At 33.5% G+C, this 25,959-nt stretch overlaps 1 protein-coding gene across 7 annotated transcripts in view; it reads right to left on the bottom strand.

The window, feature by feature from the left end:
- Nucleotides 1-1,897: 1,897 nt before the first annotated feature.
- Nucleotides 1,898-25,959, bottom strand: part of LOC117339336 (nuclear hormone receptor HR96-like) — a 202,863-nt gene continuing 178,801 nt past the window's right edge. For 6 of the 7 annotated variants that reach the window (XM_033900873.1, XM_033900876.1, XM_033900878.1 and 3 more), the window contains 3 exons: nt 19,835-20,048; nt 8,742-8,923; nt 1,898-8,223 (listed from right to left, as the gene is read on the bottom strand). In XM_033900873.1, the coding sequence (XP_033756764.1) occupies nt 7,434-8,223; nt 8,742-8,923; nt 19,835-20,048 (1,186 nt within the window). In that variant the 3' untranslated portion in view covers nt 1,898-7,433. The remainder of the gene's footprint in view (nt 8,224-8,741; nt 8,924-19,834; nt 20,049-25,959) is intronic. The other variant, XM_033900872.1, reaches the window with a different exon arrangement.

Here is a 25,959-nt window from a genome sequence, read left to right as displayed (position 1 = left end):
TGTAGGTTCTGATGATGTAGTTGAATAATTTGTAGCAGATAAAAGATATGTGGAACTTTCTCTTCAAATACAATTCCACGAGACAAAATCCTGGTCAGAAATGCACTTTCGTATGTTTACTGATAGCCTACAATCAAGAAGGGGCCAAGTGCAAAGTATCGTTAGCCATCGTTTTGGCAGAAACACTCTATGCTATCCATGTATAACAACTCACATTTAATCATTGAACTATACTTTCAGTTGGAAATCATTTAAGCATTGAACGGCTTTCAGTTGGCATTCATAGTCAATATGAATGCCAACTGGACAGAGGCAAATTCCATGAAGCGCACTAGCGCTTCTAGTTGAATTTGCCTCTGTCCAGTTGGCATTCATATTGACTATGAATGTCAACTGAAGCCGTTCAAGGCTTATATTTACCATCTGCGTTTTTTTATTTGTTGTGCGATATTTTTTTGAAATTTTCAAATTCAAATTTCAGTTGGCAGTTCATAAGCTGGTGAACACGCAACTAAAATGGTAGGGTTATATAGTAGCAGTGCCATACAATGGTAAATATTGGCTGATAATGCCCAAGTTTCCCTGCCATTCACGGCTAGCTGTGAGCCTGTTAACAGCTCTACCATGTTGTTCCGCGTAAAAAAAAAATATAGTGGGTAAGATAATAGAAAATCAGACAGGAATAATCAATGAAATGTTAATATTAAATATACATTAACATTATTGAAATACAAAATATAAACTGTACGTCTAGATTTCAAAAGGAAAATGAGTAATCAATATTTTCCCAACTGTGGTGTGTTTCACTTGGCATATTATTAATGTGCTGATTGGCAGTTTATACGATGGTAGTGACAATGTCATATAGCTGTGAATAATTAAAATCCAAAAAACCCTGCTGTATGATGGGAATATTATGGTTTCACACTGTCCACCTGCATAAACTTTTGTTTTTCTGGAGATCTGATAATTTTTTCAACCGATCTTTCTGAAACTCGGCAAGCTTTATTCCTGACAGGTATTTTGATTCAGTTATTACTACAGTACTGTATTTGTTTATTTCTGTATTGTCCGGAGATTACTCCCAAATTTTAAGGATTCTTAGAAACCTGCAAGGTTTGATTATGATGATAGTTTTTTGAGCATCATTTCGTTCGACTGGTGTTTTTGAAGAATTATTGCCCTTCAAATTTGCTATTTCAAATTTGACGGGAGACAGTCTTTGAAACTCAGCAGATTCAGAAGACTTTACAGATTTAAGCCCATTATCACTCTCCTTCAACAACAATCTAATTGAAATCTAGATGCTCATTCTCACTACATAGTGAAAATGAACATCATTATCTTAATCAGAAGAAACATTTTGACTGCATGATTTAAACATTTTGTCTCATTTTCCCCTTGCGACATTAAATATAGATCAAGGTCTTTCTTTTTGGGTTCAGCCTAGGAAGCTTCTAGAGTAAAAGCTCACCATTCTTATAGGTCAAGCTTCTAGAGTAAAAACTCACCATTCTTATAGGTCAGTCACGCTATCAACAGACATCGTTCTAATATTTTAGGGGCCGCCTGATACTGGCAGTAGGTCGGTGGTTTTTCTCAAGGGCACTCTGGCTTTCCTCCACCACCAAAACCAGACACCTCCTTAAATGACCCTGGCTTGTAATAGGACATTAAACAAAACAAACCAAACCAAACCAATGTAATATTTCAACAAAGTCAATTTATTTGACCTTGAAAATGGGTCAATACCTGCTGTATCCTTATGACCACAATTGTATAACCAGTATTAGATGTGTCAAGTTGTCCATTCCATCCAACTTTTCTGATTTTCAGAAATATTTCTGCTTTGCAATATAAAACTCAGCAATAAGTATAAACAACAAACACTTGTGTAATCATTTCAAGCTACCATTTATTGAGTGAATTAAGTATGACATGTCGTTAGTGGAAATACATGATGTTTTTAATGTTCTTTAAAATGTAAGGGGTGGGGAAGGGTAATTTTCTTATGAATTAACAAAACAGATCATAGGATCACAAATATCCAATACAACCCTTGTGAAAAATATCTCATTTAATGAGACTTTTCAAACATTACCAACATAATTTTCTTGAATTGTCAAAAATAAATCTACCAGATTTTAATAACCAAACACAGTACCTTCGGTATATGTTAAATAAACGCAAATAAAACTAATCATAAAATCATTAGAGGAAGGGAAATGTTAATTATAACTTACTGGCAGTTTACATGTATATATACATGTATAAATAAACACTGCGTGTGGTTGAATCATCATGATTCATCTTAATATGAGTGATAAATGATAAGTGATCACCCCTTCTTGGGGCCTCATAATGTGAATTTCCCTGTTAGGACCTTATTAATGTGGTTGCCCCTTCTGGGGCCCCATTAAAATGATTTTATTTTTTAGGGGGTCCTCACCAACACATTAAGGCAATTTTCATTGAACCTTAACAATTAAAAATATCTCTTTAAGTCCCAGGATTATGTGAAGACAATCTAGATACAGAAAAGATTGATTCATAATACTCCAGGACTGATTCTGTCCAAACTCTTAAAATCTTGTGAAGTTTTCACAACAAATCCATATATTTACAGTGTCCAAATTTTGTCACATTTATGCTAAGTATATATTTGAATATATATAATGTATATATGCCGATACACAAGTATACAGATGATAGTGAGAGGCTAATAATGAAATCCTGTTTATTGTCACAAACTTTATGACATCGAGTACATTCTAACACACATATCATGCTCTAGAAATTATGACTGGTAGTTTTTTCAAAACTTGAAATATATATTTATATATATTTGTATTATTTTCATGTTTTTTTTACAATATATGATGTAGCAACAGGTAAATCATTATCATAATTCCATCAACATCATCATTATTTTGTTTAATGTATTACATCAGTATAATACAATATGCTGCCCTAACGGTCACACATTACAACAAAACAAAAAACGCCATTTATACAAACTCACACGGGTACCCGTGTTTATATCTTCAATACTTCTCATATTCAGGTCATTTAAAATACCTCATAAACAAACAATACCACAATAATGTAGTAATAACTAATTGGATAATCAAAACACAAAAATGAGCAATCAATATAAGTCATCCAGAAAAAATATCATTATTGTGTACCTTATAGGGTAATTAAAAATAGATTTAAATTCCTTGATAAAAACTCGTTATCCCAAAAAGCATTCCAAACCCATGTAACATTAATTAACAGTACTACATAATGTAGATATGGTACACAGTAACTTGTTTTTTAAGGATTACTAACGTCTTCAAATAATTCCATTAAAGTAAAAATAACATCAACGATGAAGACACAAATAACCAAAGAAAATGAAAAACTTTAAATATAAAGAAGAAAAATTCCTTAATTCTGAAGTTTAAATGCTGCATAATTACATAATTTCCCTTGTCAAACCATTTCAGCCCGAGTAGATTCCAGAAACAAATATTAGAAGTAGAAAATGAAATCTTTTAGTGATTGTGACAAATGGACCATGCTAATCCTGTCACCAGCCCAGTCTATATCTGTGCTATCAGTAGTACTTTTTTCTCTTTAGAAATAACCAACATTACTTTAAAGTGAACAAAGACGGCACGATCAGCAAGACTTTAACTTTATATTAAAAAAAAAAAAAAATTGAAATTCATTGTATATTTGTTTGAATGTAGAATTTCATAATTCATATATATCAAAAAAGTTTAAAATCAATATCGGCATCAAATCACATGATTAACTATAAAATCACTGACCATTCTATCAATAGCAACAGAAAGCTAAAAGGTTAATGGATTTCATCCAGTTATCTCCCTTGGACTGATGTAATTGATAAAATTCTCAGTTTTTGACTGTTATGATGGATTTAAAGACAGCAGAATTATATATTAATGTATACAGTGAAACCTGTCTATTCAGACACCAAAGTATTGCACACAAAGATGAAGAAACTATGCTTTTGTCAAATAGTAAAGCACTTTTCTTAAAGAAAATTGCCACAACACAATTTGCCATACTCTACAACTGTACAGCTTACCTGTGTTATTTAACCTACAGTGTGTAACTCTCTGAAATCCTCAGCTCTGTAAAACAGCTATAAATGAGTCAGTCACATCAAAACAAATCTTTTTCTTTTTAGATATCAAACCAACATTCGTCTTCTAAAAACATTTTTTTATTCCTAACATACTGGATTGCTTCGATTTCAGTTAATTTAACAGCAATTAAACATTTCTTATTCACTAGAATTTTTCTCATTAGAGCAGGAAGGAAAATATGCACATAAACATTAATATATAAGCGAAAAAATAATACCTAGAAACATCAATGTAATATTAATCATGTGGAAAATCAACACATTCATGACACATTTCAACATACACAATACCATCTGATTTACACTGTTTATCACAAACATAGATTTAGAGCACTTTGTTTTTCATCTCCATTAAATAATGACTTTAACACCAGATTCTTTTTATCACCCACTATATCTAACCTCTTTCCTCCATTTCAATTTAATTTATATATTATGTTATAATTAACCGAAGGTGAAAAAGAAGAAAGTAAAAAAAAACAATATTCTAACGTAACTTTAGTATTAAGATTTGAAATTTATATAAATATTGTTAATATATATGTTTTATAGACATCAGGACTAAGAATCAGTTAGTGAATTAACAGACCTGTGGATCTCACATATTCCTCTGCAGAATAATTTTTCTATCAATCTAACAATTTCATGTCAAAATTTTGCGTGATTTCATTTTACGCTGTGTTTGATCAGGATTTAGCAGTCTAAAAAGCTTATTTTGAAATTTACTTTTTCATATATGGAATAAACTATTACGAATATGAAAAATCACCTCATGCATTTTTTCAATATCTTTAAAAACCTGGATTGGATGATGGTACCCTTATTATCCGATTCTGTTTACCGGTAAGCCTATTGAACGAGCTTACTACTGCGGAATGACAACGTTATATTTCTACAATTTTTCTATCCCGCCGGGAAAATAACAATGAAAACATCTGCATCACTGGGACCAGATATTTCATGCATTAAATCAGACATGTTCTCACTTTCAGAAAAATTGAAACATCAGTTTGGACTTTGGAGGATAGTGGCAGGCTATATGATCAATATTCCATTGTATGTATTCTGTATCAGGAGCAGGAAGGAAAAAACGTCAGAAACACAGAATTCTCATTACAACCACTCTGCCAGTAATTGATATTTTCCTATCAAAGCACAATAACTAATAAGTGGATTACATTACATTATATATATATATATATATATATCTATATATTTTTTTCTTTCAAAAATGTTTTGGAAGGAATATTTATTATATTAACAACCAAAATATTTTTTGTAATATGTTCCGAAATTAAAAACAGTTCATAACTGTTTTGAAAATATTCTATAGCCAGTGTAAATGTGTTGTGAGTCAACATTTGAAATGTTAATATCAAAATATCATCTCCTGATCTGAATGACTAGGATAGTTATATGCACTTTAAAGCGTAGCACTATATGTCATTAATATAATTTCATACTAGGTTATAATTTCATATTTTATTAAAAAATTTTGATAACACACTATGAAATATACACACCAGTCATCGCTGTACTGTTTGTAAATGGGTTCAGTTACTCTGTAAGAAATATAGGGCGATAATGATGGGACATGATTAGGACACTAAAGGTTGGACACTACGATTATTTTATCACATAGATATGAGAAACAGGCACTTCAACGTTTCAGCATTATACCATTATTAGTGTTTCTTCCTTATTGACTATACAAGTATCAGACAAGTAGGCATGGAGTGTCTATTTGAGGTGCAAACAAATATGATGGCAAATGTACAGTTTTCTCCTTTTATATATTTGCACAATATTCACTTGAGCACAAAATCATGGCAAAACATTTATTTCACATAGTAGATGCAATATTGAATTAATTACTTCAACCACCTCCAATAGTGGCACTTGATTGTGACTTGAATCAGTACTTATGATGGATGAATGAATTTCTACAAAAGAAACAAAATAATGAATTGTCTCCCTTTGAATAATTCTCTTTTTACATGAATATGATGAGCGTTAAACTAATATACATACAAATTACGAGGAAGCACTTTTCTGCTCTACCTAACTAATGTCACTGACCTGGTATATAACTTTTACGTTACTGACATTCTTTTTATCCTGAAGAACAGGAATCATTTCTACATACATGTACTCTCTCATTGATGCCATATTATAAGTGTCAGTGGTACTGAAGGAGTTGTGTCCCCTACAATTCCAGTTCAATTGAGCCAAACATCTGATGACAACTATGATACCCAGAAAAAACTCTATTCAAAACAGATTACATGTTTTACACAGTTTCTTGGACAGAACATTTTCTCAGTCTTTTTTTCTTCCTCTTTAAACTTTCACCTGAATCTTCTCAAGGTGGTGAGACTTCTGATAAAAAAATAATTATTCTATCAGTATTTCCAGTACTGCTCCAATGTGCCACATAATTTACAACATTTCAAAATCCAATTAACACCAAAATTAATCACCGGAGAAATTGATACAAATTTATAAACAAGAATGATTCAATTCCTTAACTTTATCAGATCAAATCTGCACCAAATGACAAATCTGTCTTTGGCCTATGACATTTTACAACAGGCTTTATGCATGTTAGTCTTCAAATGGGTCTGTTGTAGAAGTATCAGTGTTTCTAGATTGTCTGATGAACACAAAAGATTTCACACAGACCAATCACATCTTGGTAAGCTGACACGACCTTGAACAATATTTGGCAAAATTTATGTCAATTTGCAACATTAAATGTCTAAGTAGTCCACTTTTCGTGTAATCATCCTGAGATATATGTCGATTATATATTGTTGCGAACTGGACATGTCATTTTTCGTTCGTTTTTTCCTGTTCTGTTGCTTGTATGCTTATTCCATGATACTCCCATAATAACCTTGGACAAAAATGGCTGTACACGTATAACCGTATGGACGAAGGGTGTCTATTTGATATCGAGACAAAGTTTCACGATAACGTACATGGTAAACAAAGCAGACCTGAACATCACCTCTTCCTCGCCGCAGCCCATCACGGAACCACGAAACTCCATCCTCTGCTGGCAAGCCAGTCAAACCACTGTTTACAAGACGATGTATGTCCACTGGGTTTAAAAGGCAGAGAATTGTGGCACATAGTTGAACTGTGAATATCGCCAAACTTTGTCAGTTTTCACCTGGCGTTGTGATGACGCACATCTATTCACCGGCAGTATACCCCAGACTGGCAACTGTCAAATATCACACAAACCCTTCTGATGGGGTCTTTATCTGCATTACGCTATTTCATTCTTCACATTGAGGTCAAGGACCTCTTTCATCAAAGGCTGGATACCCTCCGGATTTACCTTGAGCAAAACATGTGAGTGCTCTTCATTCAGGTTGCGAATGTCAGTGAGTTTCATCAGAAGTTTCGGATAGAGAGAGCGCACAAGACTAGAGGGGTACCTAGACTCCATGTAACGTAGAAGGAGCAGTGCATACTTATCTTGTTCCTGACAGATATATGCTTTGTCCGTTACATTTGTACGATCCGGTGAGAAAAGGGAGATAACCAATAACAGAATAAGCATGGTCTCATCAGCCTTCAAATCTATTGCTAAAGATTTTGTAAATTTCATGTGCTCCTCGAACAAGCCACCACCTTCTCCCATCTTGAGCTGATCTAACGACATGGCGTTGCTCTCATTGTCGAAAGGATCCAGAAAATGTTGTTTTTCCTTATCAAATGTGATAACGGATCGGATGATAAGCAGCTCTATACTTCCTCCTTTTAACAGGCTGATCTGATCCGTCTGAGAGAGAGATTTGAAAGATTTTATTTTCTTTGCCATATCAATAACCCTGCGCACACTTAATTCTGCTATATTGACTAAGTCCAAGAAAGAGGCATTGTCTCGTGGGATTTCCGAGTCGATGCTGACCTCGAGGGACTGACGATAAGCGCTGACGACTTCGTTGATGAGGTAATCCTCGTCTGGTTCAAGAACCCGCACCTTCCCAGTGTAGCTATTGGATGTGCTGACGTCACTGATCTGATTTTTTCTATCACATTCTCGTACTTTTCTGTAAAACCAAAACAAAATTTCTTTGACAGCACTGTATATACAATATGATCCAGTAATTTTTTCAGGTAGAAAAGTTTCTTAACTTGACAAAATTGAATCTATTCTGCAGATAAAATATCAGGGTTAAGAAATTTAAATCATTTCAGAGTGACCCTCTAAACTGAATATTTTAAATCAATATCTTCTGGCATTGGTGTTTTTGATGTTGTTTTTCAATATCACTTCACCAACTTAAATTCAAAAATGGTTTGAAAACAAATCAAAACAATTATTTCAAAATCTAAATAAACATTTATGCACAAATTAAATTTGAACTTAGCCCATATAAATGTTGTCAATGAATAAAAATGAACAATGTGTTTTCATCGTAGCAGTTATCTCCCCTTACCCAACAAAATCTCATTTAGTATGTCATAAGACATGACAATTTTGATGCGATAGTTTTATAATGTTTGTAAACTTTTAATCATTGACTCCCAATGTTGGGTGCGGGGTATCACTGTTCACAAAACTCACTGTCCCTTCGTGTACCTATTCTCCTCAATCCTCTGCTTTTTGCGACTTTTCTCTTCCTCTGTCAAGATGTATTCTTTCCTCATGCCAATTTCAAAACATTTCCTCAGTCGACATCTCTTACAGAAGCGTCGATTGGAGACATCCATCTTACATTTCTCTTCGTATGGACATTTGAAATATTCCTGAAATATATAAAACATTAATTTGAATTAGAATTTTTATGTCCATCCATAAATGATTTGAAATTGAACAATTCAATTTTTTCTACAGTTTTTTCTCAATACTGATTAATTCTACAATACTATAATGAGTGGTCTGTAGAAATGAACTGAAAACTAGGATAATACCAAATATTTTGTCAGGATAAAATTGAGTTGATATTGATTGAAATGTCTATAATGAGAGTTTGTTCTAGTTAACAGGGGTATGGATTATACAGCTTGACCAGTCAGTAATAGTTTTCAAAGTCTCGTTTACATAACTTATTTATTTTGGATGATGGTACAGGTTTTGATAGTTTAAAGATGTACCCCACAAAGGTTCTGGTTTATAAGTTTAGACACTAGGTTTCTATTTGATGGTTTGGAATCCTCAGGTAGGAAGCAGGTGTTCTTCACACAGCTACAACACTTTATATAGTTGGTAGTAGTTGATGACATCAGAGAGATGTATTGTAAATAAGATGTCTCCCTATAAGATTGCCTTACAAGTCTCAAATTCTTAAAATCCTCCACCACGATTTACCTGAATGAGTCTTTTTGAATTTCTAAAATCACAGTCATTAAATTCACTGTATCTAGCTATTAAATTGCATACAGAGGTAATTTTTCTGCAGGTATTTCATGTTTTAAAACCTCAATCTATTTCTGTCAAGATTAATTCACCATAATCAAGTCTATTAAATAGTAAAATATGAGAACCTCGTGTTAAAGTGTAATTAGATGTTGAAGATCGTCATTTGAGAAAAAAGATGTGTATCTTTTCAGTGGTTAATAAGCCATCACAACACACCTGAACAGGGATAAAACATGGCTGCTTCGATTTTCTTTACCTGGGAAATATAATTGGTTCGTCTGCTACTGAAGTGACACTGAAACCAGGTAAGATGTCGATATCTTGTTGACATCTTGCTACAATTTACTCGATAACTGTTACACCACGTCATGGATTACGATCATACGATCATCCATGTCATGCAGATCAATAAAACACACGCACTGGTGAAATAGATGAAAACCGGGCGAACATTTCTCATTTTAAAAACTATCTTATCAATATTTCTTCATCAGTCAGTTTATCACCAATTTAAGATGGCGAAAGCGAATCTCGCACCAGCCATATTTAACTAACAAAATGAATTTTGGAATTTTGTGTTTTTGTATGTCAGCTATTAAAAATAGACAATTTTTTATATACTTTTGGCTTGTATCAGTACAGGAGACCTATAGATAATCAGCTGGAGGTGATAGGAATCATGGGGGAAGGGTAGGATAAATGATTGATGAGCCTCATTCTACCTGAGAAGAGAGATATACCTGGCTGGCTATACAGATACCACACATGATCCAATGATTCATTCCAAGCTCAACGTCACACCTTTCACAACCATCACCTTCCAAAGTTCATTAATTAAACTTCGACATAAAAAACACTTTCCCAAGTACAACATGCATGTCTGCTTTTTTATCAATGCGAATCTGTTCATTTCATCTCTTCTATCTTTAACATTTAATGAAATGGAGAGGAGAAATAATTTAATGAAGGATTGGTCTTATTGTCAATCTCCTATGATCACATTTCTAAATATTTCAGTAATTAACTACTCTTGTTTTCAACTAATCTAATTTCATTAATCAACATTTTTTAACAAATCCATATTAGCTATAGTTGAAGTGACAGTTTTCCCTTTTCAATATCTGAAAGGTTAATAAATCTTCATCAGTAAAACATACTTTGAAATCTAAAGTTCTGAATCTCATGTTTAAAATATGCTTTAGAAATGTTAGGTTAACTATTGATACACAGCAGTATATCATGATTAAGTTCTTCAGAAATATTTTTTCACAATAATTTTTTTCATTTTATTTCATTACTTTGTCAATTTTTGTTTTTTACTTTCCCATAATTACTGTGAATGAAACCTAAGAATTGCAGAAAAAGGTGATCGTTTTTTTGAAACTCAATACAGTTTACATGCTGTGGAATTCTATAGTTCAAAACAGCAACGATAACACTGTAATTAACATCTTAAAATCTGAGTAGAATGTAAATTTCCTGACAAGTGATATTTTCACCCCAAAGAAAGTGACGTGTACTATAATTATAAAAAAGTAATGTATTTTCTTTCTGTTTTCTATTTTATAACTTTCCCCTGATGTACTTCAATAGTACCAATCTTATTCTCACAGTTTTTATTCCGACTTTACGTATTGCGTTTTACATAAACCACTTAAATCGCTGTACTTTAGTATATCACTCTGCGGCTAATCTAAAGGGGGGTTGAAGTGTACTATACATTCTGAAATTCATGTGTAAATAAAATTTCTCTTAATGAAAATTTCACTTAATATGTAAAAATATCAAATATGTGAAATTCTATAAACATTTATATGATTTAATATGACATTTGTTTAATTGTCATCGATATCTGAACATATCTTTGCATCAGGATCTCATAAAAATTACCCCGATCTGTAATAGAAGTATGAAAGGCAAAATAATTGATTCTGTTGAACCTCTCTAGTATGAAACCAGAGGAAATCCACACCTTCGATCCAACTCTTCATTTCAGGGAAGGCCATCGTGTATATAAGATCTGAATACCTGTTTATTAATTTAGAACATGTCTACTTGTCCAAAGTAGTGTTTGGTTTCAACTGTTTAAAGTGCACCAAGACACTGAATTTTAATACCTATACATTTTTTACAATGATATCTCAAATTGGCCCTATCTTTAACCTTATAAAAATATTAAATTTATGCACAAAGTATGAATGTCAAACTCATAAGCACATAAAGGACATTCAAAATATCATATCAAATCAAACAGACAAATCAATTTTGTTTGGCATTTAACACGAGATAATTAGGTTTTGAAATTCTGTACAATAGTTGATAGTCATTCCAATTGGTTAGTTATTGAAATTGATGATACACTTATAGATTGGACCTTTGATACAATACTAGATCTTTACAAAATCCATCAATTTTTTTTTTTTAACATTTGTACCAAGTCATTATTTAGTTAATGGATTGATCATTTCATTAATTATTTTAATGTAAAAATAATTTTAGTTCTTGGTTTAAATCTGAACTACCGGTATAAGTTTTTTTTCACCTCTGATCTCAACTGAACATTGACATATAATTATTTTTCAGAAAACACACAGAATTGTTTTTTTTATCTTAACCAATATGAAAGTCCTATTAAGTATGGTTTCTGGGAGTATCACTACCATGGCACATTAGCAGTGTGTGGTAAATGACAGCTTCATGTAAAGGATGTGTAGGTTATTGATTTAAGGCTGTATAACACACTTAGTTGCTGCAACAGGTCGCACATTACTGCTGACTGGTGAAAATTATTGACATTGATACAAAATGGCGACAGTAAGATGAAGCCCACACCAAATATCATGACCATTATTTATGACCCCATAGAATACCTTACAAATGTGAAGATGGGGAAAGGGGAGATAAGCTGTATGTGCTGACAAAGACTCAAGGTTGATCTTAATTAACTCTGTACATTAATTTCTACCGATTTGTTTTTATTTCCACATGTGCACATATATTCCATAGAAAAGTTTATAAAAAGGGTAGCGAAAATGAGAAGTAATGTTATATTAATTTTTTCGTAAAATTGTATTCTTCGAAGAGAGAGTTGACACATTCTGACATATTCACATGTGCCATCAGGCTAGGCTTTGTCAAAACATTATAAGCCTCTCTGCCACAGAACCCACTGGTCTGTAACTACCCAACAGATGCTACAAATGCTTTTTGTATATATGCTTTTAAATATAAGAACCTTGTGTCTCAATATGGCGTCTTCTACACCATTTTATACACAACACAACAAGCAGTATGAAAGTTCAAAAATTTATTGAATGGAACCAAAACTTGTTCAGGCTCATATTGATGATCTAAAATGTTTGGCTTTCTCAGGGGCTGCTCATTCTTACAACTAAATTATTCAATTAAATTTGACCCACTACTAAAAAGATACACCTAAATAATTAAAATACTAATGATACTAGTGGGGCAAGCATCCCCGAGCTTGAGCGATCACAAGCTTAGATAGATATGACTGAATAAAGAAAGGAGAGATGCCTAGCTTGAGAGGGGCCGCAGTGGCCGAGTGGTTAAGGTGTACCGACACTTTAACACTAGCCCTCCACCACTTGGTTGCGAGTTCGAAACCTACGTGGGGCAGTTGCCAGGTACTGACCGTAGGCCGGTGGTTTTTCTCCGGGTACTCCGTCTTTCCTCCACCTCCAAAACCTGGCATGTCCTTAAATGACCCTATCTGTTAATAGGACGTTAAACAAAAACAAACCTGGCACGTCCTTAAATAACCCTGGCTGTTAATAGGACGTTATAACAAAAACAAACCTAAACATACAAACCCTAGCTTGAGCGATCTCAAGCCACCGAGTAAACTAACTTGTGTGTCAACATGGTGTCTTTTACACCATTATAACTAACTTGTGTCTCAACATGGTGTCTTCTACACCATTATAACTAACTTGTGTGTCAACATGGCGTCTTCTACACCATTATAACTAACTTGTGTCTCAACATGGTGTCTTCTACACCATTATAACTAACTTGTGTCTCAACATGGCGTCTTCTACACCATTATAACTAACTTGTGTCTCAACATGGTGTCTTCTACACCATTATAACTAACTTGTGTGTCAACATGGTGTCTTTTACACCATTATAACTAACTTGTGTCAATATGGCGTCTTCTACACCATTATAACTAACTTGTGTCTCAACATGGTGTCTTCTACACCATTATAACTAACTTGTGTCTCAACATGGCGTCTTCTACACCATTATAACTAACTTGTGTCTCAACATGGCGTCTTCTACACCATTATAACTAACTTGTGTCTCAACATGGCGTCTTCTACACCATTATAACTAACTTGTGTCTCAACATGGCGTCTTCTACACCATTATAACTAACTTGTGTCTCAACATGGCGTCTTCTACACCATTATAACTAACTTGTGTCTCAACATGGCGTCTTCTACACAAGATTAACATCCATTACATGGAGACAGATAACAGAACAGTGTATAGACGTATATGTTGAGTATTTTAAGGACACACTAAATTTAGCTATGTGAAGAACATTCATGACCAATTTGAGTATTGCTTCAGATACAACAGAAAATTAAGTATTTCCATAAATAGTAATTATTGTTATAGACAGGTGTTAAGTTATATAGGGGTGTGTGTTATAGACAGGTGTGTGTTATAGACAGGTGTTATGTTATATAGGGGTGTGTGTTATAGACATGTGTTATGTTATATAGGTGTGTGTGTAATTATAGACAGGTGTTATGTTATATAGGGGTGTGTGTTATAGACAGGTGTTATGTTATATAGGGGTGTGTGTTATATACAGGTGCTATGTTATATAGGGGTGTGTGTTATAGACAGGTGTTATGTTATATAGGGGTGTGTGTTATAGACAGGTGTTATGTTATATAGGGGTGTGTGTTATATAGGGATGTGTGTTATAGAAAGGTGTTATGTTATAGACAGGTGTTATGTTATATAGGGGTGTGTGTTATAGACAGGTGTTATGTTATAGACAGGTGTTGTGTTATATAGGGGTGTGTGTTATAGACAGGTGTTATGTTATAGACAGGTGTTATGTTATAGACAGGTGTTATGTTATATAGGGGTGTGTGTTATAGACGGGTGTTATGTTATATAGGGGTGTGTGTTATATAGGGGTGTGTGTTATAGAAAGGTGTTATGTTATAGACAGGTGTTATGTTATATAGGGGTGTGTGTTATAGACAGGTGTTATGTTATAGACAGGTGTTATGTTATAGACAGGTGTTGTGTTATATAGGGGTGTGTGTTATAGACAGGTGTTATGTTATAGACAGGTGTTATGTTATAGACAGGTGTTATGTTATAGGCAGGTGTTATGTTATATAGGGGTGTGTGTTATAGACGGGTGTTATGTTATATAGGGGTGTGTGTTATATAGGGGTGTGTGTTATAGAAAGGTGTTATGTTATAGACAGGTGTTATGTTATATAGGGGTGTGTGTTATAGACAGGTGTTATGTTATAGACAGGTGTTGTGTTATATAGGGGTGTGTGTTATAGACAGGTGTTATGTTATAGACAGGTGTTATGTACGTTATAGACAGGTGTTATGTTATAGACAGGTGTTATGTTATATAGGGGTGTGTGTTATAGACGGGTGGTGGGTATGGTATATATACTTGGTAAGGCCTATAATGTCTATTTATTTGTTGATTATAGTCAGGTTAACCTGTGGCAGACTCTGGTGCCTGACCTCCTATCTGATTTCCCAGTCTGCACTCCCTGACCCCACCAGGTAAAATCTGTACTATTTCTAACTGACCTACAATGAATATTTTTACCAATCTCCCCAGTCAGAACTAGCTTATATTTTACGAAAAATCTATAGCTCACACAAAACTTCATCGTAATTTACTAAAAATAAATTTGTAAACAGATCTACTACAAGATGTCAGTATAAATGGGTTCCATAACCGATCTAGTATCAGAAAACCACTTGGTGAAATGTTTCCAACATAAAGGGTACAATTAGGCCATATTGTGGTGGGGAGATAACATCTGGTGGGTTGGGCGTCCTACAGACATGTTGTACAAGTTTATCATGACAGCCACATCCTGTTACTCCAACAGAACCATATCATAGAAAGTCCTAATTTCTAGCAAAACATTTTTTTATTAATACAAATATAAATCTACTGAATATTTTGTTATATATTTGTGAAATTGTGTAATATTTTTGGGGATATTTCAGAATAAGTTGTAAATTCAATCCATTTTTTGTACTTTTTTGTGATATTTGTCTTTGTGATCTTTGTGATGTTTAGGACTATTTTTGTGATGTTTTATACTAATTTTACCATTTTGTGTACTATTTTGGTGATTTTTTGTACTATTTGTATTGGTTTTTCTACTATTTTTGTAATGTTTTGTACTATTTTTGTGATGTTTTGTTCTAATTTTATCATTTTTATACTATCTTTGTGATACATCAGTAATGTATTTTATATATTTGATAATAATTCTTTGCCAGTGATGACACTACACCTACACCACACATGGCTCACTGTTAACCTTAGAACAAGATAGATTATGTAATGTATCACCAACACATAAATCAGTAATATACACACACACATGTATAAAATATGTCATTAAGACAGATCATTGAGACCCACCACACAGGTGGAGAAATGTGACCAAACTTCTGGAGTTTCTTCCTGGTTTTCATTGCCTTATAACTCCAAAACCATTCATTTTAATATATATACATGTATATATATATATATGGCTTACCTACTGCTAAAGACCATTAGTAATTGTCTAATGCTTTCAGGCAATATAAATTAACCAAAATCGACTAGGTATTTCGGGGGCATAACTGTAATCGGGAGGTCTGGTTTTTAAAATGAATAATCTTTAATTCAATGTTTTCTAAGTGTTTCTGGCAATATTTCAAAACTGAGGTGTAATTTGAAGTCTCAGAACATCAGAGCAATACTTGCTCTCACTAGGGCCTGTAGGTATACTTATTCTTTGATGAGTGAAACACCGATGACGAATAGCCAGAGGATTCATCCCGGTAAACTTATCCGAAAATTAGATATGATTACAATACCAGTTAACGTGCCTTTTATCATAAACGCTTTCATGCCTAAAAGTACTAGTGATTTTCCAGGGACAGATATCTTCCAATGTCTCTTAGGAAATGCTATTACTGTTATCTAATTGGAGGGTTCAAGTAGAGGGAAAGCGACAGAGGGACGGAACTGGGGGAGGGGACATGTCTTTGTGAAGACATTGAGAGCAAGATATCTCTATATACACCAGTCAAAAATACCTGTGGCCTGAAATTTAGTCCATACCAGATCGAGGTCAGGTTTCCTATAGTTGTATAGTATTTTTCAACGCCACTAGGACAATTACTGGGTTTAAAGTACTCTGGGTGAGCGAGTACAGTACATAAAAATACCCCAATACATTATTATCTCCTTCAAATCAAGGCCAGAAAAACTTAATATTGGCCAATACTGATCTAAACATCCAATGTAAAACATCCTGCCCAATAGAACATAAAACATTATATATTGTTGTGGAAAATTTGATAAAAAAATCTCTGACCAGTTTTTTTAATTCTTAAAGTAGTAATATAAAAGCAAAAAATTGACAAATACGAAGGACGTAAACCTAAAAAAATTGACGTCAATATAAGGTATAAATAAATAAAGAGTTTCAGTGTTTGAATACAGCGATATTTTCATGCATGAATAATTAAAAATGTAGGATTTAAAAAGAAAGTGATTGGGTTTCAAATCTGGCAAGTGACACGGTAGAGATTTTGGCGATTCAAAACACAGATTTTGTGGTGTTTCTTTTGCTTTTATATTTCCACCTAATGGTGTCAGGTGTTTGGAGAAAGCCGGAGTGTACAAAAGGCGTCTATTATCCCCGTCTGTTTCATCAAACCACTGACGAATCAAACACAAGCTTCGTTCTTAATTGTAACATAGCATGCAATATCTAGGATATCAATGCCCTTGTTCATGACGTCAGGTTGTACTTTGTCGTTATACTACAGACAGGCCAGCCCTATTTACGACTAAAAATCCTATGTCTGTAAACGACTCACTTCGTTTTCATGACCGTGTTTAAAAAAAGCTGATTAATTGAAAATGTATCACCTATTAGTTGATTAATGGCAAGTTTACAGCTCGATCTCACCGGAGTCACACTAACTCTTTATTGGTGAATCGCACAAGCGACTGATGTCCTCCGAGAAAGACAGTTCAAAGAGACAGATATAAAGCTAAATAGCACAGAGGAATCAGAAGTAGGCTTCACAACACATCAATGAGAAGGAACAAACATTTGTTTATCTGAATATCTGTTACAATTAATAGATACGGAACAACAGTAAATATATATATATACTGTATTCCATCATAAAAACTTTTCTGTGATGCTGCGAAAATATAGATTCTGTTATGAAGTGTTAATTGTTGAAGAATAATGTAAAACATAATATATGGACAATAATTATATTGTAAAAGGATAAAAATAAATATTAAGTCTAATGTTAAGGGTAATAGTAAACAGCTTCAATGTAATTACATAAAGTATTCCATCAAAAGATGTGCTATAAAAAATAGAACTTTTTTGAGAGTTTACCTTTTTTGATTGAAAGTTACCATACACCATTATCATTTTATGTCATTGATGAAAGTACAGGAATTATGACGCCAACGATGGGGACAGTTATATTTGACAGCTATTCCCTTCAAATACTCAAGATTCTTTGAAAATTGTCCAAACATACAAAACAAAAAGGGCAATAACTCTTGTAAAATAATGGTATCAGCTGACTAAGCAGTAATTTATCTATCAATAGGATGGTTTCTATAGACCCAGGGCTAGATGTGCAGACAAGTTTTGATCTGTGGACAGCTAGAAGGACAGCCGGCCATTGTAATCCTTACCCGAAAACTTCTGGGTGTAAATATCTTTATAGGTAAAAACTTGTCTAGGTGTAAACATCTTTATAGGTAAACTATGTACAGGGACGATTATAAACAATTTTTGATGAATATCATCAGATTTCTATAAATGCACTTGATAGCCCCTAACACACAATCATACATTCCTATTTTTCAACATGAACCCTTTTCTGTTATAAAGATATTCCAAATTATCAGCATGCCTCATGATATTTTATTTGTTAATAACAATTTCTCTTTGTTGAGTCAGAACATGAAATATTAATGCAGATGAAGTTATTTTTCTCTGATTAAATATTGCCAGTTTTACAATCAGCCACATTTTTACAGGACCTCTGTCCATCTCATTGGCTTTTGTATCGAAACCAAACCAATTTGATCAATTTCAAGCAGTAACATGGCTATGAACATTTCCATAGCAAATCAATTTGGTGTTGTAATTTCACTCGCTAGGTTTCAGTTCTTACACAGTGTTGATCAATAAAAAAATATCTTTAGGCATAATCGATGACAATTAATTAAAACTCGTTTGTGGTGATCAACAACGCTACATATGTGAGATGTTGACATTTCGGCATGCCTTTTAATATTTCACGGCCAGGTGACACAAAGAATCAAACTGGTTCGCAGTCATGTCCGTGTCTTATTTCAAATGCTAATTTCTAACACAATAATTCAAGTCATGTGCTCACAATATTACACTTACCTGTGAACAGAATTTGTTAAGGAAAGAATGATACTACTTAAAAGTAATTTAAAGTGGAGATAATATCATGTGTCCTTTCACTTAATACTGTATACCAGACTGGTCCCAGTCTCTAGAATATTAAAATATCAATAAAATTGACCTTTACGAGGATATGTCTTCAAAATAAGGAGCGATAATCTAGTATTAGAATTTAGCTGAGCAATATTCTAACATCAAACTTAGGGGTTGGTGGCCAGTCCAACTGTATACATTCCTTGATAAGAAAATTCCCTGTTAAGGTAGAGTGTCCTACCACTTTTCTACTATATATAGCTGTTTCCTGTTTACAATCGAACGTCCTGGGATGGACTCCTGGTAAAGGAGGTGGATTGTTAAACCTATTTTGAATACATTGCTTTTGGGTTATCTTTATATTATTGAAAAGAAGGTTGTTAAACCTATTTTGAATATATTGCTTTTGGTTATCCTTATTTTATTGAAGACAAGAATCCTACAAACCACTCAATTACATTGACCCTGAATTGACTGAATTCAATATGACTTTATAATAAGACAATTACATTATGGTAAAATCACAACTGTGAGTATACATACCAAACCCTTTGGAGCATTTCTTCGGAAGAAAGCCTTACAAGATTCACAAGAAATGGCATCAAAGTTGTAGCCAAGTGCCCTGTCCCCACACACCCCACAATATTTGTCTTCCTTGTTCTTCCGTGCCTTATGGACATCCTCTGCCACGCGAACGTCCATTGGCCGGTACGGATTTGACATCGATGGCATGCTGTTACTGTTTGAGTCTTCAAAACTGCAAAGACAGAAAAAAGATTTTGTTTTGAACAGCCAGGCAATTTGTGTAAAACCTGTGTTTGAAACCAGGATTGAGTTATGATCATGGAGGATTTTCTGAAAATGAAGCAAATGGTGGTTGAAAAAACAGAATGAGAGAAGTATTTGATTCATAATACTGTAATATTTCCAATGAATTATAAGTAATGAATAATATTTTGAAAATATGAATATATATATATATATATGGAGTTGGTGAGTCATTATTATCTGAATTAATCTTAGAATAATTAAAACCAAATTTTTAAAATAAAATTGTCACTTAAGTAAAAAACCTACAATTTAATATGACTTACAGTATTTTGACAAGTTCAACCAACAAGGAAATATATCTGTCATTTTATGTAAAACTTTCACTGACAGTTAAATCTGAAATTAATTTAAAATTTTTGCAATATTAGCATAAATTTATTCTTAATATTGTTGTCTTTGGCTTCTACAAGATCAGCCTGTGCTTGAATTTCTATCACCTGATTTGATCTAGAACTTGATCGTCTGATTTTGATCTTATCTACATTCAGGGCCATCATTTTTTTTTAAATAACAGGTTAACAGAAAATGATATTAAACATTAATCAGTGAGTTATTTATGTAGATTTATAGCTGTTGTGCTTTAATTAGATCGCTTTAGTTTTGGTCTTATTCAAAATTTCTATTAACAATTAATTCATATTGCTTATATTTTTCACACAAAAAATAGTCCTACATCTGTGGTTTTTATCTTAAAACATAACAAGAGATCCCAGAGGGATCTTGGCGCCCACCATTGAATGATCTTTATAGGTTCCATGTCAGATTGATCTTTTCTCTACTTTTCCCTTCTTCTAAGTCTTACTAATCTGTGTAAATTCAGAAACAGCCCTCTAGATCTAGTACTTTTCAAACAAGGGGAACCTATATATAAAATTTAAGATTTAGCGATAATGGCTGTCTGTCAGCCATGTTGTTTTCCGATTGGTCCCAAAATGCAATACCAGGGACCAAGGGGAACCTACATATGAAATTTGAGAAAGATCCCTTCAGTACCTTCTGTACAATAGCGATAACAAACTTCAATTTTCAAAATACAAGATGGCTGCCTGTCAGCAAGGTTGTTTTCTGACTGGTCTCAAAATCCAATATGTATAACTAGACACAGAGGGCAACCTACAAATGAAATTCAGAAAGATCCTTTCAGCAATTTCTGATAAATAGCGATAACAATCTTCAATTGTCAAAATCCAAGATGGCTGCCTGTCGGCCATGTTGTTTTTCGATTGGTCTCAAAATGCAATATGCATAACTACGCACTGAGGGGAACCTACATATGAAATTTCAGAAAGATCCCTTCAGTACTTTCTGAGAAATAGCGATAACAAACTTCAATTGTCAAAATCCAAGATGACTGCCTGTCGGCCATGTTGTTTTCCGAATAGTCTCAAAATGCAATATGCATAACTAGGCACAGAGGGGAACCTACATATGAAATTTCAGAAAGATCCCTTCAGTACTTTCTGTGAAATAGCGATAACAAACTTCAATTGTCAAAATCCAAGATGGCTGCCTGTCGGCCATGTTGTTTTCTGATTGGTCTCAAAATGCTATATGCATAACTAGGCACCGAGGGAAACCTACATATGAAATTTGAGAAAGATCCCTTCATAAGTATCTGAGAAATAGCGATAACAAACTTCAATTGTCAAAATCCAAGATGGCTGCCTGTCGGCCATGTTGTTTTCCAATTGGTCTCAAAACGCAATATGCATAACTAGGCACCAAGAGGAACCTTTATATGAAATTTCAGAAAGATCCCTTCATAAGTTTCTGAGAAATAGCGATAACAAACTTCAATTGTCAAAATCCAAGATGGCTGCCTGTCGGCCATGTTGTTTTCCGATTGGTCTCAAAATGCAATATGCATAACTAGGCACCAAGGGGAATCTACATATGAAATTTGAGAAAGATCCCTTCAGTACTTTCTCAGAAATAGTGATAACAAACTTCAATTGTCAAAATCCAAGATGGCTGCTTGTCGGCCATGTTGTTTTCCGATTGGTCTCAAAATGCAATATGCACAACTAGGCACCAAGGGGAACCTACATATGAAATTTGAGAAAGATCCCTTCAGTACTTTCTCAGAAATAGCAATAACAAACTTCAATTATCAAAATCCAAGATGGCTGCCTGTCGGCCATGTTGTTTTCCGATTGGTCTCAAAATGCAATATGCATAACTAGGCACCAAGGGGAGTCTACATATGAAATTTGAGAAAGATCCCTTCAGTACTTTCTCAGAAATAGCGATAACAAACTTCAATTATCAAAATCCAAGATGGCTGCCTGTCGGCCATGTTGTTTTCTGATTGGTCTCAAAATGCAATATGCATAACTAGGCACCAAGGGGAGCCTACATATGAAATTTGAGAAAGATCCCTTCAGTACTTTCTCAGAAATAGCGATAACAAACTTCAATTGTCAAAATCCAAGATGGCTGCCTGTCGGCCATGTTGTTTTCTGATTGGTCTCAAAATGCAATATGCATAACTAGGCACCAAGGGGAACCCACATATGAAATTTGAGAAAGATCCCTTCAGTACTTTCTGAGGATTAGCGATAACAAGAATTGTTTACGGACGGACGGACGGACGGACGGAGGGACGGACGACGGACCACGGATGCAGGGCGATTTGAATAGCCCACCATCTGATGATGGTGGGCTTAAAATAGGATATTGGCCTTAAATTATGAAAAAAAATAAAAATAAAAAATAAAAAATTCTATCTTCAACACACACATACACTAAAACCTATAAATTCAATCCCTGCATCAATATCATCCTTTCTGAAGCTTCCAGTCACACCCAAATTCACCATGATATATCATCAGGATATAAATTTTCTAATACTAAATTTCAAATTATTTTTTTCTAATAATGAAAGTTTAATATGTGTCAATGTCTTTTTTGTACAATTGCTATTGTATAAACTAATAATTAAAAATTTGTCACCACGTGGATAGAGTGGACAAGCCATGGAATGGCAACACAGGTCAAGTTGGAGAATAGGACAGGGTCTGGAGGTACAATAGGAGATCAGAGCTGTTTTGTGACAGTGGAAGGTCTGAAGATAATAGCTATGTAATGACTCTACCACATGTGATCATAGATACCACTACCAGTGTATAAGGTACTCAACACATAACTGCCCACTAACTGGCCTCTGGTGACCTCTGCTGACCTCGTGTAACCTCTGGCGACCTCTGGCTATCTCCTTACATGACCCCTAGCCTCTGTACTTAATCACCTCTAGCAGCCTTCCCATTGATATCTCTATACTCCTACTTGTCACATATCTACCCATCTCCATGGAGATATCTCCGGAAATAATACCATTACCCAGTGTCCAGATATACACAGTAAAATACAACATTTAAAATTGTGATTCTATTGTCATTTTGTATGTATGGTATATAGAGTACCTAAATGAGGAAATATAAAAATAATATCTATGTATCAATTAACCATTTATAATCACTTGTTAACTATCTTAAGTGCAGATTTATGAAGATAAAGTTTTGAAAATAAAACATGTTTTTAACGACAACTGAAATATATTCTTCTATTGTGATGTTGTATTATTAAGAAACTGTGGGAATAACTTAAACATTTTTATACATAAATTCTCATGTGTTTTTGACAAGCGAATTGAATGCTTCTTGGCCCACATCTACAATACATCATCAATCTATTTTGAAGAATTCAATAATCCAGGGCCGAATTCAATACCCTAACGGCCAGTGGAACATATCTGAAACTTGTTCCATTGACAATTCCATTGAATTATCCATTCTCCATTCTGAATTAGATGTTGTGCCAGTCACAGACATAAATGACAATATACATAAACATGCATATACAAGATTGATTTTGGGTTTTTTTTCATGATTTTTTTTTTGTATTTACCTTTACAAATACAATGTATTATTACATAGAAGATGTATAATTTAAAAAAGCTCTATGAAATTTTGTAATACTTAGATATATAAAATAACAATATACAAAATTTATTAAAATATTTCTTTAGAAAAGTTTACAAAGTTACAAATGATTACTCCATGGAAAAATTGCACAACTCAATGTTTTTATTGTTATCAGACAAATATCAACAGTGTTGATATGATTTATTTTCATATATACAATTACTTTAAATATCTTATTCTTTAAATAATTACAAAAAAATGTTACTTCTGTTAAAATTTGGGTAAATTTACCATTTTCTTTTTAATAATTCCAGGTTTTTTTTAATGTCCAAACAATGAAACATCTGCTATTGATCGCTATTGACTTCAGCCCAAACCTACATATATATATATATATATATCTATCTATCAACAGCTTCCGATAAATCACGCGAGTAGATTTGGCATTCAGATAATTTTCCTTTACGTTTTCTACCTAAAGCCGCGTCATACAATTCTTGATCTGCGTAGATTTATCTGTTACAAGGCGAATAAAAAAAAAAGGTTTTCACTCTCTCCACCTACTCTCTGTCACTCCAGCCTACAGTACATTCACACCTAATTACAGGAGAAAATATAGAAACACAATTAAACAGAACACAAGCTATATTTCAGTTTAAACTTTCACATCTTTTTTTTTTCTTTTTTATAAAAAAGTGAATGTATTTCTTTCATCCTTCACTTTGCCATATTTGGAATATTGTTGTTTACCTAGGTCCTACAGTAAAACGGAACACTACACTACGGAAAAGGAGTTTATATATATACTGCAGTACTGTTAAATGGAAAGGTTTATGTAATTGGACCTATCAAGACTTGGTTTATAAGCTTTCTGGTTTTGACACTGTAAAGTGACAGGTCTATATATAAACGATATTTTATTTAAATCAAAGTACTGGAAGTACTGTAAACGAACATTATTGTTTAATGCAAAATCAGTAATCTTCTTAGTTTTAAGTTGATAAATTTACTGATATCGTTTTAGGAATTAATTGCAAATAATTTGAAATGTTTGCAGCTGTTCTGATTTGATTGTACACATGCATGTTTCTGTAAGGTCCTAATTGAAATTGGAAGTTTGTTGATCTATCTTGGATCGATGAAAATAAAATATGTCTTCTTTCTTTCGGGAAGGCATCATCAGTTATAATACAGCCAGGACTCTGTGACCTTATTGATGCCAACTTCTAATATGAACTAAATTTAGGCTAGTTCCATCGTTAGTTTGGCATGCATAGTTGTATTTCAACTTAATATGATGAAACACACATAAAGAATTACTGAAAGCCAAAACCAGAGCTGCTAATCAAGGCCCGAATTAGGAATGTATCCTATTGAAACTGTACTCAAGCATTTATGGTACTTCAAAACAAAAAAACCTGACTCTTTTGTTCAGGAATCATTTGATGTTAATAAATCTGTATATGAGAAGATAAACTTCTGGTATAATTACAGTATTGTAAACAATGTGATAAAGAATAACAACCAGATAAAGACTATCTTCATCGAATAATTCAGCAAACAGGAAAAGAAAACTTCAAGATTCATTTTCAACTTCAAACCTGATCACAAAGATTACAGTCCATTCGATGGGACGACACATTCCCTATTTATTGTCCTTTTCCAATGTTGATCATCTAATCATACTGAACCACACAATTCAGCAATGTAATTGCACAAATCACACCTTTATGTGGTGAGAACATTTTTGGGGGTGTTATAAGATTCCATAACTGTATGCAAGTTGTGAAGCATTCCATATCTATAACTATATATATATATATATAGTACGTGTATATATTTACACATATCAAAATTGGAATGACACAGGAGATTTGCAAGTTTAAGTTCACCATCAGTCATGGGAGGTTTATG

The sequence above is a fragment of the Pecten maximus genome, chromosome 12, assembly GCF_902652985.1.
Source record: "Pecten maximus chromosome 12, xPecMax1.1, whole genome shotgun sequence".
In the NCBI taxonomy this organism is placed as follows: Eukaryota; Metazoa; Mollusca; class Bivalvia; order Pectinida; family Pectinidae; genus Pecten; species Pecten maximus.
This window is presented reverse-complemented; position numbering and strand designations above follow the sequence as displayed.